Source organism: Thunnus thynnus, chromosome 4 (genome assembly GCF_963924715.1).
Source record: "Thunnus thynnus chromosome 4, fThuThy2.1, whole genome shotgun sequence".
NCBI lineage: Eukaryota > Metazoa > Chordata > Actinopteri > Scombriformes > Scombridae > Thunnus > Thunnus thynnus.
In genome coordinates this window covers 23,176,080-23,196,740 of record NC_089520.1, presented here as the reverse complement: position 1 = coordinate 23,196,740, position 20,661 = coordinate 23,176,080, and the positions used below count along the sequence as shown (strand labels likewise).

The following is a 20,661-nucleotide window of genomic DNA, read 5'->3' as shown; positions in this document are numbered from 1 at the left end:
CTGCTGCTGGTAAGTGATGTATATGGGTCACGTTTGAGGTTAGTGCATCAGCCTGTTGAGTTTACACTCTAGTGGTTCCCCACATACATATAGAGTGCAGTAATGCAGGATGTGATGTACTCAGCAGTTTACCATTCCTAATAAATGGCACATGAAAACGACTGTATCATCTTGTGCAATAAAATCAAAAGAGGCCATGAATATCATCAAGTCATTTATTCATCTGAAACAATACAAAACATAAAATAAATACCAAAATACATAATTAAAATAAATAACACAGCTTTGGCACTTTTGGTTGTGACTTCATATGGGTAGGACTCAATATGATTCCAAACAGAAACTTGTCCTCAGGACAAAGGAGTATCTTGTCTATCTAGTCTCAAAACTATAAAGACATCCGTTAAGCATCAGTTTATGAAAGTAAACCATCATCAAGCAACAGTCATACCACTGTAAACAATGTGTTGAATGCAAATGAGTGCAAGAGTGTATGACTATCTTTTCTTTCCTGAGATGAACAAGATTGTGTTTTGATTAGGGTCATCAGGTCTTCAAGCAGAGGCCCCATGGCTTGTGCTCCGTTTAGAAGCCAGATATGTCTCAATGTAGTTAAACAGCAGACCCAGTTCGCCCATAGCCTTATAAAGACCTTTATTCTCCATCTGTGGACAAACACATAATTCAGTTTAATGAAAGCATCATAATATAAAGCATGCATATATATGTACATACATTGTATATTTTTTATCATCAAAACTGAGATCTTGACACTCACCTGAGTGTATGTAGAGTTAATGTTTTTGATGTCAAACTGATGCTTGCAGTCGAAATAATGTCTCTGTAAGCGGAACAATAGAGAGATGTTAACACAGGAGTTACCAACTTTCAGTAGACTGTCATGCTCTGAATTCAATCCCTACACTGCCCGTTCCCCAACCCCATTAATAAGATGGTTATTATTAACTAGCAAAAGTTTTGGTTGGGATGTGGGTCTGCCAGTCCAGCAATGGAGCAAGGATTTCTATGCAGCCTAAGAGGCAGAGCGCAGGGCAAGAAACTCAGAAGTAGCGGCTGCACCCCTTCCCTGCACCCCTTCCCTTCAACTGGATGGTGCACGGCTATGCATGCTAGGAATCACTGACTAATGCAACATTATAGTCTGTCCTGTGAGCCTCCTCTGAACTCTAACCCTTTCCTGTCATATTCAACCATTTGCCGCATGTCAAGTGTGGGAATGTTTTTGGTATTTTAGGATTTGACCCAAAACCAGGAAGGTGGTTTCGGTGGTTTGGCTGAGGGAGACAGAGTTTTATCCGAGTGACGGCTAATCGCACTTATTCCCGAAAAGCATGACATCTTGGTTGATGAACGTATGAAAACAGAAACGGACTTACACACGTGTTTTATTAGAAACTATTATAACTAATAGTCTACGCGTCCAAATGTAACCAGTACAGTACAGTACAATATTTACTTGAAAATCTACTTAAAACTTGAGGATCCATTTTAATTCTGGTCTTCACAAAATATCACAGCGATTTTGCACAAGAACATCAATAATCATCCAGTCACTAATATGTGCCGCACTGGCTGCAGTGCGACTACATCGGAGCCTACAGCGGCGCGTAAATAGCGCGTATTTACATCTTTATCCTACTGTAGGAGCAACACGTGCGCCAGCTACTCACACATTTGGTGACATCAGCGTTGAGCTGGTCGAAGATCTGCTGTATGGACTCCATGTGGGGCTTTAGGTTCTTTGTGTCCTCCGTCACTCCGGCCATGGCTGTCGGCAGAACCGTGCTCAGGTAAAACTCCAGTATGCTGTTCATGGTGTGGCAGGCAAACGGGCTCTGAGGGAGGGAAGAAAACACCAGCCTGGTTACATGATGTCGTTTAACTCTTTACTGGTGTGCACGATGCTCTCCTGCTGCTGCTGAGCTGTCTGTGCTTCTACGCATTGCGTATTTTCAGTCAGATTCAACCATAAAAAAGGAACTTAGAGTTGAAGGGGAACTTACTTTAAAAGAGTCCTCGACTGACTGGTCTAGCAGCGCTTCGTCCAGGTCATCATTTGCCTCCTGTAGACATAAAAAAGTTTGAGCTCAATGTGCTGTGTGAAATAGTGTCAACACCAACACAGGCGCAGGCAGGCAGAGGTGAGAAAGTGCAGCATCATCATCTGGTGACTGGCGGGACATTTATCTAAATCATGCTGCACGCACTATCAGGGTATCTGCATGAGCGATTTGCAGAGCATATGCTGCGCTTTTGCATACTTACATAAAAGTCTCTGATCTTGGAATAGTCCTCTCGCAGCTTCCTGAGCCTGACAGGGAAGCTCTCCACAAAACGACAGCACTGGTTGTTGCAAGTTGGAGTGGACCAAGCATTGCTGAAGAACGACAAGAGAACCAAGACGGACATGAGGAGAGATCGAGGAGTCATGCTGGTGGACAAGCTGCTGAAGTCTTCTGGCTGGAGAGAAAGGAAGAGTCGGTCCTCAGGAGTAGAAGATGCTGCTGGTTCAATGGACTCAGTGGACGTAGATGAGACCTCTGAGAGGAGAATTCTTCTTGTTGGTATCTTGCTGAAGAGTTCAGAAGAGACAAGTGCATATTTCTGGACCATCTCGTGTCTTAATATATAGCCAAATTGTGACAGACACCTGAGGGAGGAGACTGACTGGAAGAGAAACGGTTAAACATGCTTCATACATGCGGGGGATTTTTTTTCTTGAGAATCATACATCACACATGGACTAATCCTCCCATGAGATGAGCTGGTACTATTAATAGATTGCAAGATCTTGAGCTCTCAAGGAAAAAAAAAGTTTGGGTCAGCACTATTTTATATAATATAATATAATATAATATAATATAATATAATATAATATAATATAATATAATATAATATAATATACCAATATATTTGTATAATATATCTGCAATAAATTCTACATTTATGAAGCTTATAAGTTTTCAGTTTTTGTTTACATTCTCAGAGAGGTGACACTTCTACTTTGTTCATTATTGAGGTTGTAGTGGGTAGTGTGCTGGGTTGCATTATATTGAAAAGTGTTCCTAATATTTTGCCCCCTTCATCTATGTTAATGGAGTGGACAAAATATTAGGAACATCATTCATTATAACGTACCCCAGTACACCATCACCAACCTCAATAATAGACATAATAGACATATTGGATTGCATTAGGGTGCACAGGTATACCTAATTAAGTGGTCGGTGAGTATATATATATGTGTATACTATATGTGTGTGTGTGTATGTATATATATATATATATATATATATATACTCACTGACCACTTAATTAGGTATACCTGTGCACCCTAATGCAATCCAATAATTCTGCTTTATGTCTATCATATATATATATATATATATATATATATATATATATATATATATATATATATATATATATATATATATATATATATACACACACACACACACACAGGTATAGATTTATTTATATATATACACAGACAGGTGACAAATTAAAGGAAAAACCAGCACAGGTCTGAATGCTTGACCCTTACAGTGAGGGTATCTGGTGGCTCTGTTATGCTGCGGGGGGCATTTTGCTGGCATGGTTTGGGTCCACTTGTCCCCTTAGAGGGAAGACTCACTGCAAATCAATACAAAGTTGTTCTGAGTGAACAGATCCTGAACAGATATAGAGTGGATGAACAAAGAGGTGGACTGGTATAATATGATTTGGTACAGAGTGTCTTTTTGACTTGTGTTGTTTTTGTTTGTTGTTATTGTTTCTATGCAAGTTATATTTATTCTCTTGCATTGTTTTGAATGTTTTTTGGTTTTGATTTCATCGATAAAGTATAAAAAAAGGGAGTAGGACTAGAAAAGTTCTTTACTTCATCCTATGTTATTTTAACATGTTTGAAATAAAAATAATCGTAATATAATCTAATCCTATGATGAAACTTTTCCATCACATGCTATGGCCTCCACTGACACCACCAGATCTTAACCCAATTGAATACTTGTGAGATTTAGGACCACTCTCGACCACCATCATCAAAACACCAAATGAGGGAATATCTTTTGGGATCAGAGACTCTTTCAGAGATCTTTTTGAGTTCAGAGACTCTAGAATCAGTGCCAAGGTGCATTGAAGCTGTTCTGGCAGCATGTGAATATATATATATATATATATATACATATATATATACATATACATATACATATACATATACATATGTATGTATGTATGTATGTATGTATGTAAGTGTGAATACGGTTTTTGTAGTAGTATTATTACTGACTATACAGAGGGAATATCTGTCCTACACTAGACACACAGACTTTACCCACTAAACTAGAACTTAAAATTGATACTAAGTACAGAATTATTAATTTAGAGACTGAAATTGCAGTAAAGGCTGTCAACCACATTATTATTCCATGCATTCAGAATAACAGAGGAAATAGTGCCACTCAGATGGAAATGGTATTAGGTTGTGGTTTGAGTCTGCTGACGCTGTGGATTCCCTCTCTGTCAGACATGCGTAAATAAGACTCACAAGAGTGAAGACAGGTGACATATACTTGTCTTTGCTTTTGGCTGTGAGTAAGTGACAGGAGTCATGGTATTCTTTCTAGAGATTCCATTGTCTTCATCAAAAAGCACAAAGTTGGTGCAGTTTTCATATGAGTGGGCAAAAAATTAGAAGAAGTGGTTTGGGACTCTTAGTGGTGGCAGCATAAGCATTTTCAGTTGTATGGAATGTCCACTTTTCCTTATCTGGTTGTCCACCTTGTGTTGAGCAACACTGGTATTTCGAAGACTGTTGTAGGGGAAATCATCCCTGCTCATTATCATTGCAGACATGATGAAGACTTCACAATCTGTGCCAATAAACTTCAGCATGATTTATTTTGGGTCATGTTCAAGTTCATGTTTATTCACCGGATGAGGCTTGTGTCATACTGAAGATAACACAATGTACTTCTCACAAATGTGTGCTATCAGATTAATCAAGATTTCAATTCAGAGATGAACACCACATTATCCGGTGCATGTGCTAACAAGACTAACAGATACCATAAGATTCAAAGCTTTAAGTCAACATGCATGTCTTATAGGCTTTTGTTAGTTCTGAATTTTAAAAGTTGTGACAGTTAAGTATTAGCAACATGGATGGTGAGCAAATATTACAACAGAAAAACATTTTAAAGTTTTTAAAAAAAATTATTGGTCAAAACCAGCCAAAACATAAGAAATGCAAGAAAGTGGATTTGTAATTTTCTTTTCCCTTTATTTGACAGGTTAAAAGTCTTGTTAATCTCATTTTCAAGAGAGACCCAGGAAAGGGGGCAGCATTAAAACCTAATGATAGTTCATATATGAAATTAAGATTAGTCAGCAGTAACCAGTTTATGGGAAACATCTCTTACTGTTGCACAGACTGTGTGTGTGTGTCAGTATGCATGTCTGCTGTTTGCATTTAGCTGTGTGATATCATGATTTCATGTGGTTGCAGTTGCATTTTTAGATGCTTCTGACCAGTATGCTGGTATCTCAGTTGTGGGTTTGTTCCTGTCTGAGAAAGAGATTTTGAATCTCCTATTTTGTCATATAGTTTTTACATAAAGTTTTTAGCTATTAGTCAGAGCACTTCTCTGTCACACACAACTCATTATCAAACCTGGCATATACATAAAGTGACCAGAGAAACTGCTTAGTGATAAAAAAAAATCAACTTCCTCTCTCGTGCACAATCACTGAGGTCTCCAGACAGCTACTTTTCACAGAACTGCCATGTCAAGAAAGTATGAATATTTCATATTAATGCATTAACAGTGATATTACTAGTTCTGTCTGTCACAAGATATTTATATTCTTCCTTGCCATTGTTGCCAAGCGCTTGCTCAAGGGGGAATTGTTGGGTAAATTAAAGAGTACGGTCTAGACCTGCTCTGTGTGAAAAGTGCCCTGAGATAACTTTTGGTATGATTTGGCGATATATAAATAAATAAATTGAATTGAAAAAAAATTTGAATAACAGTTGATGTTAAAAAACAAACCGACCACATAACATTTCTCTATCTTTATATGCATTTCTCTCTCATTTTACCAGAAACACCAAAGTGAGAAAAGACTAAACTGACAAAGAAATTAGTGAGATCATCACCGCAGAGTGTAGGATTTGGAGAGTATGAGAATCAAGAGGATTTTTCTATTTTTTTTCTTTTCAGTTTTGTACTTTTTACTTTTCTGCTCAATCTAATCTAATCAGTTAATCTCCATGATATAATCATTATATCATGGAGATTAACTGATTAGATTTTGAGGTCACAGACTTGTGAGTTTGAGAACGGGCTGACCCAGTGGAGGCCTCAAATGAGCAAGTTAATTGAGTTAGAAATATTTCTCTCATAACTTCCTCTGATCAAATTATTTCCTGCTGCCAGCTCTACCAGGAATTGGTGCCCCCCTCTATGTCTTTCCTTTTCAGCATCAGCACAATGTTATCTGAGATAATTGGGTGTTAAAATGGTGAGGGTGTTCTCTCTGGTTTCACCCCTGTACCTCCTAAACTCAGTTTCTGATGTCGTCATTAACCAGTGATCAGAATCTGAAGTCAGCAATACTGCTGCACATTAACTGAAACCTGACATGAATCACAGTGGAACACAAGATTACACTGAAGTGAATTTAACCACAAATCTAAAAGAATGATCTCTTAAGATTATGGATGCTGGTTGCTGTTTGATCATCTTAACTGCAAATTCTTGTGCTTTGCAGGCCAGAAGATGAGCTGCACGTTGAACTTGATGTGCTTTTACATTTCCACCACCTTATGCGTCACATTTTCTGTGTTTGTGTGTGCATATTTTGTGTCTGCATAGTGTACTTGCAACTTAGAGGAAATCTATCTGTCTTTACAAATAGGTTCACCACATTCTTCTTTCACTTTCACACAGGTTGTCTGTTTGACTTTGTGTTTGTGTGTGTGTGCGTGCGTGTGAGTGTGTGTAGCATTGAATCCTTGAGAGTTCTGTTTCTGTTATTGTTTATGTTGAGCGACTTTTGTTGTGTAAACATAAAAAAGTGTAGTGAAGAGTTGTGTCTATAGAAGGATTCAAAGTAAAGAGCAAACTATGAGAAATATATATGAGGTGGCCTGGGGTCATTACACCAGGGTGACACCGTCCTGCCCAATCACTCACCCAGGCACACCCAGTACTGATCTCTGGTTGGGCGGTTGCACAGAAGGGAAAGGATTTCCTGTGAATGACCTACAGAGACCTGTTTGGACATAAGATGAAATTTTTAGTCATTGTGAAAAATCCCACTGAGAGCCAGCTTTCCTCCCAATTCAGCCATCATGGTCAATGTGAACTGTCCTCTGGTTGGCATATTACCCACATCACCCTCCTGTGGATCTGAACAACTGTATATCTCTGGTAGATCTTTTGATGTAAATGTGATGGAAATTATGGGCAAACTTAGGAAACCAATCAAATATAGCATGCAAATGTGACCTTAAATAACTATGCAGAAAGAGAGATAACAGGAGAGACTTCCTCTGAAACCTTATAAATTTTGCAGAGCTGAGCAAGAAACATTCAATGAATGTATTTCTGTAACCTGAAACTAAGTAGCTTTGTCCTTCTGCTGAGCAAGCATCTTCTCAGGGGGAGACGAAACTTCAAAATTCCATCTGTCATCAACCTTCAGTTTGACCTGTACATTATCAGCAAAGTAGGATTAAATTAGACCCAGATTAAGCCTTCCGGTTCCATCAGTGATTGATACACTCCAGTGCGATGCTCCCAAACGTATGACAATTCATTCTCCACACTGTTTTTATGTGTGTTTGGGTGCAAGTACGTAAGCACATGCGTACATTATCTATCCGCATATGTGCCTGTGATGGTGTTAACCGCACTTATGTAAGCACCGCTCATTGTGACAGCTCATATTTTCCCATCGTGTTTGAACAGCTGAATGCTGAATTAGTGAAAGTAAAAAATAACACAGTTTCTCAATGCAATTTAAATGATGAATCACTGTTTCATTGACTTTTCACATATTAATTTGGTTCTCTGTCTGCCTACACTAAGATGTGAAGCTAGATAGAAAACATTCATGTTGCTGCTAATAAGAATTATAGTATTTTTGTTGCTGTCGATTAGTTTTAATGAGTCTATTTATGCCTGATGAAAATCATCTTTCCATTGACTGTTACTGCTGATGGTTTCTAATCAAGACCCAAAGTGGTTGATAAAAGTGTCCCACAAGGATCAATTTTAGGCCCCCTGCTATTTACTCTGGACATAAATAATATTTATTTTCCAAATGCATTGCAATGTCCGGTTTTATGCTGACAATACCATCTTATCATACCGCATGCCATCAGCCCTTTGTTCAGTAAACCAATCCTTCTCCAGATTACAGTCTGCTTCTGACAACTTCCAGACCTCTTTAATTATATTTACTTATAAAATGTGTTCCAAACTCAGTCTGTAATGGATTGAAACACATTAGCCACTTAAAGGTATAAAGAATATTTTTATTGCTGGAACTGGTTGCTAAACAACCCAAAAAACATGTAAACATTTATGTTGTGTTAACTAATACATATTAATATTAAATAATTAAACAGTAAAAAATAAAATTTTAGGCCGAGTGGTGCTTTGTGATGAATGCTGAAGCTAGTATTGCAACATGCTCACAATGACAATGCTAACATGCTGATGTTTAGTGGGTATGTTTACCATGTTCACCATCTTAGTTTAGCATGTTAGCATGCTAACATTGGCTAAGTAGCAGTATATTCAAAGTACAACTGAGGCTGATGGGAATGTCATTAGTTTTGTGAGTATTTGACAAATAAACCGTTTAAGTTTGATCTGATGATGGTGCTATATGAAAAGTTAAGGGATCACCAAAGTCAGTAGGATTCATCCCATGGGGACCATGCCTGTGCAAAATTTCATGGCAACCCATTCAGTAATTGTTGAGATACTTCAATCTGGACCAAAGTAGTGGATAGTGTGGAATGGTAGTGGTACAAGTAATATCAGATAAGCATTAGATCGGAGCTTGGGGATTAATAGACTTCAGGCATTCCCTCCAGCCTCTCTAGCCTGTCCAGTTCTCCCATGACATTCTGTGTCACCTGGTTTATTTGTAAACTGCTCAGAGTAAAGGAGAGAGAAATGGAGAAAAGACAGAGAGACAGTGTAAAAATGGGCTCAGTAATGGGCATGACGGATACAGTCTTCTAATAGCTTAATCTTACTGTGTAGGTGTGTTTAGTTAATGGAAGTTTGAGTTCATGTGTTTGTGTGGGGAGTTACATCTTTCGAGTCTGTAGTTACGCACCTTAAAATTTCCATTTACTTATTTAATCATCCAGAGCAGTCATTACAATCTTAAAATGTCTGTTGGTGACATGACGTAACTAAAATATTGAAATATTTCCGACATAGAATACCAGAAGATCAGGCATCAAACATAGTCCATGACTGCTGAAACCAAAATACATTTCTCTCTGGGCTTACTCCTTAGCACCCTCTGCAGTATACTGTGAGAACAATATACAGTATTGCAGGGAGTCAATTGTTCTGTGTTTTCTCCTCATAGTGGCAGTGCTGAGCAGAGCAGATTATATTATTTATGCAATGTAATACCTATGCACTTTTTAATAAAAGCACACCCAGGAGACGCATGAAACAGCCCCTCCTGATAGATACACCCAAATGTCAAATTACAGCAACTCTCACACTCATATACTGTTTATATACTATACTGTTTTAAAACATTAACTGAGGACAGCAAAGATCATAATCACTACATGGTTTAAACAACACAATAGCTCACCTGAACATCCTTCGTCAATGAAGTTTCACTCCTATCTCACTGTCTACTTTTGTCTGTAATGTAAATTATCACAAAAGAACTAGTAAGAAACTTAAAGGGTGTCATAGACAGTGGGCAAACACACCACTCTATTTATTAAAATTGTGTCAGAATACTGACACACACATGTGTACACTGTGTCTAAGTATATTTCCTAGGTGGACATGCTACAGTTGAGCAACAGTTGATGCAATATTACAATCTGTCCTGTGAGCCATCACTGAACTCTTCCCCTTTCTGTCACAATTAGCCATTAAGTCATGTCAAGAGAGGGCATGTTTTGACAGTTTGACAACGTATGAAAACAGAAACTGATTGCTTTATGAGCAACATTAAAGTGTAGACATGTGGCTTTTAGTTGCTCATAGTGCTAATAGTACACTTGTCCAATTTAATATTTCACCACAGGGAAAAAATAGCTTGAATATGATTGTGAATTATTTTTTAAGTTCTCACAGCTGGAGTGTTCAGTGCAAGTATGCCATGTTGAATCTTGAATTAAGACAGGTATTTCTCCTGTCAAGTCCTACTGTTTTCAGAGAGTCAGTTCAATGGCTTTCAAACCCCAATATCATCATTTTCCATCCCTAATAGAGAAGACTGCTGTTTGGGTCATAACAGTTCAGAAATTCATTACTAATGGATGCTGCAGGTCAACAGGTTTGTGCTACATGGGAATAGTAGGGGAGAACGGGGTAAATAGAGCCAGTGGGTAAAATGAACCACCCACTTAATCTAGGTAACCATAAACAAAAGTATTCATGTGACCACAAATTAAGAAAGTATAGTTCACATTACTCAATCCATCTTGGACTCAAGCACATGGAGAGAATGGTCAGCAAAACAGAGCAAAAAAAAAGATTTTTGTTATGCCAAGTGAATTCATCATGTTACTAAAGTTATCAGTCTTGTATCTAAATTAAAATAGATAACTTTGGGACATTATTACATGTTAATTTAAATCAGTGTAAGCTATAAAACAAGGTCATAAACTGAGCTTAATTGTGGATTTGAGCCACTGTGTGAAACGGTTCTGCCAAAATGGAGGTAATGGGGTAAAATGTGCCAGCGATGTTGGGGTAAGTTGAGTCAATGGCTCAATTTACCCCCCAGAATTATTTTCTGATATTCTAGAGACTAGAGACACTGTTCATGTTAATGTTTGATCACTGTTACAAGTGTTACAATGTTGATGAATAAATACATAATTGTTGACTAATGTTAAGTTTAAGCTGCACAAAAACATGCTGTACATACAGACTGGTGACAAATTAAAGGAAAAGCCAACATAAAGTGTCTTAGTAAGGAGTTGGGCCACCATTGGCTGCCAGAACAGCTTTGGTACACCTTGGCATTGATTCTACAAGTCTCTGAACTCTTCTGGAGGGATGAACACCATTCTTCAAAAAGATATTCCCTCATTTTGATAATGGTGGCAGAGGGCGCTGTCTAACACCTCAGTCCAAAATCTCCCATAGGTTTCAATTGGTATTATATTATAATATTATATATTATTATAATAGTGACCCTTCCCTCTAAGGGGACAGGGGGACCCAAACCATGCCAGCAAAATGCCCCCCACAGCATAACGGAGCCACCAGTTCCCCTCACTGTAGGGGTCAAGCATTCAGACCTGGACCAGTTTTTCCTTTAACTTGTCACCTGTTGTAGGCACAAGGGATGTATTTGGTCAGCATGCCTGTCACTTGGTCACTGGGAGTAGTGAGTGTGTCTGTGTGTCATCGGGGAGGTGCAATACTAATTGAGGTCATCTTCTGCACCTGCTTTTCATTCAGTTTTGTTTGTAACAGAGTGGGCGAGTAGAGGCCGATATTTCTGTTGTCCGCTATCTCTATATAGCTGTCCTTTTGTTACATCTTGGCAGAACATCTGGGTCGTCAAAGTGTTTTTTTTAATCATCGGGTCAAATAAACACCCTTAAATGCAGTTACAGTTACTCATGCTTTTTGTTTGGACACAGCGCGTCGGACAGATCTCCTTACATTATCCTCTCAGCGGGCAATGGTAAAGTTTTTACTTTCGATGGTCGCAGCTACACTTGTCTTTATACACACAAGCACATTTACACACACATTCTCTCTGTAGCTAAGACACAAAGATCGCAGTTTAAACTTTATTGGAAATGTTTAGGTAACATGTCGAACAACAGGACACAGACATATCATTTTACTTAAAAGTATGAGTTTTTGCCTTTGTTAAATTGATGGAATTAATAAAGTTAAAATTATTAATTATCTCAAAAGTGTTTGATTTTGTGTCATCAGTATTTAGTGGTAGCATTAATTACCCCTAGAGCGCTCAATTTACCCCTACCTTGGGGTAAGTTGTGCCATAGGACTAACTTTTTTTAATAGGTCATTGTTCTAAAATCATAATAATCAGATAACTTGTTTTAATTTCCTTGGGTACACAACAACCTGAGGTATATGTATTAACTATTACTTGAAACAAATACACAATACACAGTAAAATCATCAAAATGTAAAAAGTGGCTCATGTTACTCTGTTCTCCTCTACTTAAATAGTAGTCTCTGACCTGGGAAAAGTCCTCTGGCAGCTTCTTGACTTGTGATGCAGAAGCCCCCCACAGAAACTCCATGTGGGGCTTTAGGTCATTGGTGTCCTCCGTCACTTCGGCCATGGCTGTCGGCAGAACCGTGCTCAGGTAAAACTCCAGTATGCTGTTCATGGTGTGGCAGGCAAACGGGCTCTGAGGGAGGGAGGAACACACCAGCCTGGCTACATGAAGACTTCACAATCTGTGCCAATAAACTTCAGCATGATTTAAATTGGGTCATGTTCAAGTTCATGTTTATACACCGGATGAGGCTTGTGTCATACTGAAGATAACACAATGTACTTCTCACAAATGTGTGCTATCAGATTAATCTAGATTTCAATTCACAGCAACATGCATGTCTTATAGGCTTTTGTTACTTCTGATTTTAAAAGTTGTGACAGTTAAGTGTTAGCAACATGGATGGTGAGCAAATATTACAACAGAAAAACATTTTAAACTTTTAAAAAAATATATTGGTCAAAACCAGCCAAAACATAAGAAATGCAAGAAAGTGGATTTGTCATTTTCTTTTCCCTTTATTTGACAGGTTAAAAGTCTTGTTAATCTCATTTTCAAGAGAGACCCAGGAAAGGGGGCAGCATTAAAACCTAATGATAGTTCATATATGAAATTAAGATGAGTCAGCAGTAACCAGTTTATGGGAAACATCTCTTACTGTTGCACAGACTGTGTGTGTGTCAGTATGCATGTCTGCTGTTTGCATTTAGCTGTGTGATATCATGATTTCATGTGGTTGCAGTTGCATTTTTAGATGCTTTTGACCAGTATGCTGGTATCTCAGTTGTGGGGTTGTTCCTGTCTGAGAAAGAGATTTTGAATCTCCTATTTTGTCATATAGTTTTTACGTAAAGTTTTTAGCTATTAGTCAGAGCACTTCTCTGTCACACACAACTCATTATAAAACCTGGCATATACTTAAAGTGACCAGAGAAACTGCTTAGTGATAAAAAATGTTTATTCACCGGATGAGGCTTGTGTCATACTGAAGATAACACAATGTACTTCTCACAAATGTGTGCTATCAGATTAATCAAGATTTCAATTCAGAGATGAACACCACATTATCCGGTGCATGTGCTAACAAGACTAACAGATACCATAAGATTCAAAGCTTTAAGTCAACATGCATGTCTTATAGGCTTTTGTTAGTTCTGAATTTTAAAAGTTGTGACAGTTAAGTGTTAGCAACATGGATGGTGAGCAAATATTACAACAGAAAAACATTTTAAAGTTTTTAAAAAAAATTATTGGTCAAAACCAGCCAAAACATAAGAAATGCGAGAGAGTGGATTTGTCATCTTTTCCCTTTATTTGACAGATTAAAAGTCAAATAACCACAAATCTAAAAAAAAAGATCTCTTAAGATAATGGATGCTGGTTGCTGTTTGATCATCTTAACTGCAAATTCTTGTTCTTTGCAGGCCAGAAGATGAGCTGCATGATGTACTTGATGTGCTTTTACATTTCACACAAACACAGAATATTCCTGTTGTGAACAAAGTAAAGTATGTGTTAGATTATAATGCAATGCACATTATGTACTGTTCACTTATTTTGCTATATTTTAATCACTGTGTGGAGTGTTGGGACAACACATACATGAGCAACATAAAGCTTGTTGATTGGTTATATTACAGAAAAGAACAGTAAGAATGATACATAAGGTGGATTGAAGAGAACAACAGACTGTTTATTAAGTCAGGACTAATGAAACTTAAAGATCTGGATGAGTTATAGACATTATTAGTTATGTACAAGGCAAAAAACAGAGTATTGCCAGAAAATTTACAAAAGTTGTTTGTTTTTAGTTCAGAAGACGGTACCATAGAAGGAAAATTAATTTTAAGCATAAGTATGTGCGGACTACATTAGAGCAGATTTCAGTATGTGACGTCAAACTGTGGAATTCTCTAGAAAATGACTTAAAGGATTGGTCAATTATTTTTCAGTTCAAGAAAATGTACAGAGAAAGAATAATTAGATTATACTTTATGAAGATGACAAATAATAACTTTTCTTTGTTGATAGTAAATTATTGTGTGTGGCTTTTGATCTTTTTTCTCATGTTACCTGTAAGTAATGGTTGTTAATTAACTGGAAATGACAGACCATTCATTTCTATTGTTTATTTATGTTTTTAGTAATAGTGAAAGCAAAATAATTGTATTTTGTTCATGAATCACATCTTTTTCTGGAACTGTGCATCAACATGAACAGAACAAATAAATGAAATGAAAAGAAGTTAAAACATTGTTAAAATTAAAAAAATGAAATTAAATCATTGTTGAAATAAGCAGTTGAAATCAAATTTGATTGCTCAGAACCCACACATACAATATCTTAACAGCTTTCTGTTTTTGATAAATATAAGAACTTAAACATTTATAGCATGGTGATATGTTAAATAACATTGTCATGTTAAATATGTCATTGAAAAATATAAAAAAAACATCTTAAAAAACATGAAGCTAATTCAAGTACAAAATAAAGAAATGCAAAATGTCACAGAAATGAAGCTTAAATGTGTAATCTTCATTCTGTTTACAAGTAATATCAGGTCACATCTTTGATGTCAGATTAGGGGTTCATCAACTTGGTGTTACAGTGTTGATGCTGCTGAGTTTCTGTCTGATCATGTGTGTGTTTTCTGTTCGAGTCCTTCCAGCCACTCCAGCACAGTGTCCAGTTCTCCCACAGCCTTCTGTGCTGCCTGGTTTATGTGCAGCTGCTCAGAGTGAACGAGAGAGAAATGGAGAAAAGACACAGACCGAGAAGTGAAAAATTAGTTAAATGATAAGCATAATAAATCATTTTCTGTTAGCTTTGTCTCGTGTGAGTAGTGTGAGGGTATACAGCTATACAGTGTTTGTAAGGTGTCATATCTTCTGAGCCTGGTTTTCAAGATGAAATCTTTTTCTTTTCCTTTTTCTTTTTTTTTTTGTCTGTTGTTTTTGCACGGCTGCCTATCAGGATTCACTATTCTAAATACTGTAGTATTTAGAATAAAATATTTTTTGTAAATTAAAAAATGAAATATTCATATAATTTATGAGAATAATTTGTGTATGGCTTTGTGCAGGTCTCATCTTTATTATCATCATCAAGTTATACCTGATATAATTAAAATATTCACAATAGAATGTTTGTGGATTGGACATCAAGCGTCCAGATCCAACTCAAATATCACAAAGGTTAAATGGATTTCTTCCAGGGTTTAGACTGTAGCACCCTCAAGAGTCCACTGTCCATACAGTATATTACATACCTTGATAAACTCAGCATGCAGAGAGTCAATTGTTCTCTGTGTCTCCTCTCCACAGTGGCAGTGCTGAACAGAGAAGAGCTTGATTATTAATGCGTCTGTTTTTAATGAAAACACGTTTTATCACTGAACAACTATACACTTACACATTTATGTATCTCTCTTCTGATGCTGACAAAAGCATTGGCCAGAGCGCTGGAGCTACGTTGGTGCTGTGGCTGAGAAGAGGCGTAGTTGCTGAACACTCTCTCAACATAGAAACGCAGCACAAGATGCAGGAAACAGCAAGTCTGCCCCTCCTGAAAAAGGTCAAATAACAGCAACTCTCACACACTCATACTGCATTTACTCTTTATGAAGCCTTGATCAATCTAGAGCCTAGAATTGAGAAATATTTGTGACAGAAACTGAGGATGGAAAGCATATAATCAGCACTACATGGTGAAAACAGCACAAGGACTCACCTGAACATCCTTCATCAATGATCTGTCCAGAAGTTTCACTCCTATCTCCTTGTCCCCTTCTATCTGTTATATAAAAACCACAAAAACCTCTCTTAAGTTTCTGTAAGTTTTCCACCCACTGTAAGGTGTCATACACAGAGTTTGTTGTGTTGTGTTATATTTTATGTGTATTTAAGTGTATAAGTGATTACAAGTGATTGATTGATATAAGTGATTGCCTATGCCTGTATGTGATGCTGCATTTGGTGATTTTGTGTGTGTATTAAACTTACCGCATTCGATCGTATGGCAGAGTAATATTTGCGCAGTTCATGTGTGTGAACAGTGACAGTGCAGCTGTCCAGATGCAGAGTTCGGCCCTCCGCCAGGTCACTCAGACAGCTGAGCAGGAGGAGCAGGCAGAGAGAGCAGCCCAGTAGCATCTTCATCATTGCAGTTATCTGGTGGGAAAGCTAACAGAAACATTTTGCTTGTTGAAATCTACCACACTTAATTATTTATTTATATTTTATATATTGTATTTATTTAGAGCTGCAATCATTGGTCGATTAATCAATTGGTTGCTAACTGTTAAATTAATCGTCAACTATTTTGATAATCAATTAATCATTTTTGAGTCTTTTTTTTCAAATTCTCTGATTCCAGCTTCTTAAATGTGAATATTTTCTGGTTTCTTTAGTCCTCTATAACAATAAACTGAATATTTTCGAGGATGTCATCTTGGGCTTTGGCAAACAGTGGTTGACATTTTTCACCATTTTCTGACATTTTATGGCCCAAACAACTAACCAATTTGTTGAGAAAATAATGGATAGATGAATCGATAACGAAAATAATCATTAGTTGCAGCCCTACATTTATTTCTGTATATGTGGGTAAACTGACAATTAGTTTCATTATTGATTATTCAGTCTCCCCACTCTTTTGACTGATTGATAAATCATCTACGGTACAAAGAACTCAGAAATTGTTTTAAAAAAAATGCTGGTTACAATTTCCCAGAGCCAGAATTGACAACACCATATTCCTTGTTTTGTTTAACCAACAGTCTCATTTCAGGAATATACATAGCAGTGAAAAGCAGTAAATGCACACATTTCAGGAGCTTTAGGAGCTTTCAGGAGTTTTAGACTCTTGGGTGTCACACTCCAAAAACACAGAATCCTTTGCTTGCAATAATCAGTCGCACCTTTCATTAGACACCCTCTGTCTCCTAAATGCCTGCTTCTTTCAAACCCCAAACCTCCAGTTTGCTTGCTGTTAAAGTCTCAAGCCCAATCTGAGATAATGTTAATTTTTCAAATTTTCAAAACTCACCTCCAGAGCCGCCCTCCAAAAAATATTACACAACTATTTCCACAGACATACGACTCGTGACAAGTAAACTGAACATCTCATGTAAAATTGGTGGAGTGGCCCTTTAATAAAATTGTTGTTGATAAATTTTTTGCCAATCAATAAATGATTAATCAGGTACTTTTTTCAGCAATATAAAGCACTCACGATAAACAATTAAGTTTACATCTAAATAACATGTAATATAAGAATGTCATGGTGTTTAAATATATTTCTCTCATCCTGGAAGAATTTTCTGTCTAAATCTGTGTTGATGATGTTCAGGTACCATCACCCACCACCATGATCTGTGTTTATTGACTCACCTGGGTTTGCTTTACTCAGAGGAAGAGTCCTGGGAGAGAAGTGTCTCTGTGTCTCCATCCTGTCTCCTCTTATAGTGGAGTGAGGGGGATTTTAGCAGGTATGCCACAGTTTCCACCTGTGCATACACACAAATACACTCTCACTTGTACACGCACTCTAATTCGTTTACAGGAGGAGGAAGTGTGTTGCAATTAAAGGAACTGCTGGCTGATGTCTCAACACCTGATGTGAAGAATAGGAAATGATTGAAGATTTCCTCCTCCCTGATGTGTAGAGAAACACCTTCACTGTCATTCATTAGAGTGTTGTCATCACTCTGCAGCCTACAGGTGTTTACATTACATTGTTTGAATTGGATGATTTATTTGGTGTTGGTGTATGATTTTAGGGTGAAATATATTAGTGTTTTGCAGCATTATCAGTTTGTTTTCATGTTCTCATATAGACTTCTGACCAGTCACCGTGTCTGCTCTCAAATGTTGTATAATAGTTTAGTTATATACTGGAAATAAAACATCCCTCAGTGCAGCAGTGTGAGAGATTCTCTTACAGTAAGGGTTTTCCTCAGATAACAGTATCACTGGCAGTGACTTCACTCCTGTCAGACAAGTCCTGATCGGAAAAACACCTACCGGACCTGCTCACCTGCTTGTGCCTTCCTGGTCAGGTTAATTTTTCATGACTGCTGAAAATTCACTCACAGCAGAAAGAATCATGAGCAGGGAAGTCCATCTGAAACAGGAATAACCTGTATTCATGGAATCATACGAAGTCAAGTGATAGCATCTGTAGCAAATAAGCAAGTGCCAAAATTCCCTCCAGGAAGTGAGTCATTCTGTGTCGAATCAGACAGAAAGAAAAAACGGCTTATTTGGGAAACCATGTTTGGGCATTAATATCTTGAAAAGTATTGTTCCTAGTCTCACCAAACTTTGTGGGATGGAAGACGAACATGTTCTCAGTATAAGTGAACCATTTAACGTTTGTGCTGCATGCCTATTGATTCTCTATAAGGCCCTAGATTTGGAAAAAAGTGCAACATTCCTAAACGAGTGTGATATTGAGGATATTCTAAACCCTTTTTTTTTTTTTTTTTTTTTTTTGCACCCATATGGTATCGATCATTATTTTTCCTTCAAATGCAATCTTTTATTAATTTTGAGGCGATATTTGTGGTCTCTACCACTAATGGACATGAAGACGTTAAGAATAAAACCAGGTGTGGCAGCATTTTTCGGTCATTTTCATAGGTAGGTGGTGGGTTAGCTAGAAGGAACATGAAAATGTACGTGGAAATAGCTGAATGTATTGTCATTTAGTGTACAGTGTGCTAATGTCCTTCCATGTTCCCTTCATTGTTAAAGGCATTGTTTTAACTCTAGGAAAAAACGTCCATAATGAAGAAGCAGGGTCTTCCCTTATTATCTGTACTTATGTTTCTTCCAGCCTCAGTATTGATTGGAGTAAAGGAATACATTTTCTGTAGGCTCATTTTACTATAGGTCAATAATGAATTAATAAACACATCCAACCTTTTATGTGGAAATACATTTAGATACTCCCACTGGAGCTTGAGAGGACCATTTAGGATGCTACTTATTCCTCCTCATACCAGAGGATTTATCCATAGACTGTATAAAAATAGGATTTATCAAGATATTTCACTTATTTTCAATGCTCAGTGCTTGTTTCCAACCACTAGAGGTCATCATAAAAAATTGTGAACATGGAAAAACTTCTAATGATCCCAGTGTCTGATTCTGTGCCACTGCTACAGTAGCTGGTGAATGTGTCACCTACTTGCCTAGGACGTTTGTATTCATTTAATACCGTTTACTACCTAAATACAAACTATTTTTTTTTTACCATCTATTTAGTATAAAGGTTTCTGTGATTGAGTTCCAGTCACTTTTACACATTTATTGCCTCAAAAGTAACAGAAACACCTGCCAGTAACAAAACCCTGCAGTAAATGCCAGTTTGGTTAAGTCAGTGGTTCCCAACCTTTCTTGGATTTTTATCATTGTGACTCCTTGTCACAGGTTGCATATGACAATGATTTATAAGCATTTTCACCATAGAGTGACGTTCTCTTGTCAGATTGTGTCAATTGAATCATTTTCCAACTTTAGTTATTGAATTCCAAAACAAATAATAAATAATAAATAAATAACAGGTGGCATGTTGAGCTTTAACTCGAAGTTTAAAAAACTTAACAAGTAAGACAACATCATTTGAGGACTGAGGAGGTAAAACTATTAAATGTAATAAAATAAAAAAAATAAAAAGCAAAGAAAAAAGAATAGTATCAAAATAATGTGTGCAGCAGAAACATTTTTTTTTTCTAATATCCTGTCTTGGTAATCATTTTCAAAGTTATCTTATGACCCCTTAGGGGGCCTTGACCCCAGGTTGTAAACCACTAGGTTAAGCCATAATGGTTTGTTGATACTGACAGTAGTACTGATTAAACTCCTCTCTCTGTCATCTTTGTGAATGATCTACTTATGATCACTATTACTCTTTGCTATTGTAGCTTTTTTTGTTTCTGACATATGTCATAATTTATGATGATGAGACTTATTTGGCACATATCCTACCTATTTTATGTGAGTTTTCAGGACAACAGAAGGCAAGCTACACAGCTACAAAGAGGCAAGATTGTCAGAGCCTAAATTGTTATCAGTAGCAGTTGCCACAAAGTAAAATGATACTTGATATTTCCTGCAGAGTTACTGAAATACATTTTA

The 20,661-nt window shown here is 37.1% G+C and overlaps 2 protein-coding genes across 2 annotated transcripts; both read right to left on the bottom strand.

Annotated features, from left to right (window-relative positions):
- Window positions 1-210: 210 nt before the first annotated feature.
- Window positions 211-2,699, bottom strand: il10 (interleukin 10). Its single transcript, XM_067587716.1, has 5 exons — window positions 2,287-2,699; window positions 2,025-2,084; window positions 1,692-1,856; window positions 779-841; window positions 211-665 (listed from the first exon to the last, which is right to left on the bottom strand). The coding sequence occupies exons 1-5, from the start codon at window positions 2,632-2,634 to the stop codon at window positions 555-557; spliced, it is 747 nt and encodes a 248-aa protein (XP_067443817.1). The 5' UTR covers window positions 2,635-2,699; the 3' UTR covers window positions 211-554.
- Window positions 2,700-15,155: 12,456 nt separating this feature from the next.
- On the bottom strand, window positions 15,156-16,686 carry il19l (interleukin 19 like). Its single transcript, XM_067588602.1, has 5 exons — window positions 16,522-16,686; window positions 16,250-16,312; window positions 15,932-16,084; window positions 15,789-15,851; window positions 15,156-15,248 (listed from the first exon to the last, which is right to left on the bottom strand). The coding sequence occupies exons 1-5, from the start codon at window positions 16,678-16,680 to the stop codon at window positions 15,156-15,158; spliced, it is 531 nt and encodes a 176-aa protein (XP_067444703.1). The 5' UTR covers window positions 16,681-16,686.
- Between the last annotated feature and the right edge of the window lie 3,975 nt (window positions 16,687-20,661).

What these genes read in the sequence shown, in the direction of transcription:
- il10 (XM_067587716.1), bottom strand. Translation starts at nt 2,634, where the DNA reads ATGGTCCAGAAATATGCACTTGTCTCTTCTGAACTCTTCAGCAAGATA. An exon ending in CAGTCGAGGACTCTTTTAAA is followed by an intron (nt 1,857 to 2,024) that starts GTAAGTTCCCCT and finishes TCCCTCCCTCAG; the next exon opens with AGCCCGTTTGCCTGCCACAC. An exon ending in ACGCTGATGTCACCAAATGT is followed by an intron (nt 842 to 1,691) that starts GTGAGTAGCTGG and finishes TTCCGCTTACAG; the next exon opens with AGACATTATTTCGACTGCAA.
- il19l (XM_067588602.1), bottom strand. Translation starts at nt 16,680, where the DNA reads ATGATGAAGATGCTACTGGGCTGCTCTCTCTGCCTGCTCCTCCTGCTC. An exon ending in CATTGATGAAGGATGTTCAG is followed by an intron (nt 16,085 to 16,249) that starts GTGAGTCCTTGT and finishes GACCTTTTTCAG; the next exon opens with GAGGGGCAGACTTGCTGTTT. An exon ending in TGCATGCTGAGTTTATCAAG is followed by an intron (nt 15,249 to 15,788) that starts GTATGTAATATA and finishes CACTCTGAGCAG; the next exon opens with CTGCACATAAACCAGGCAGC.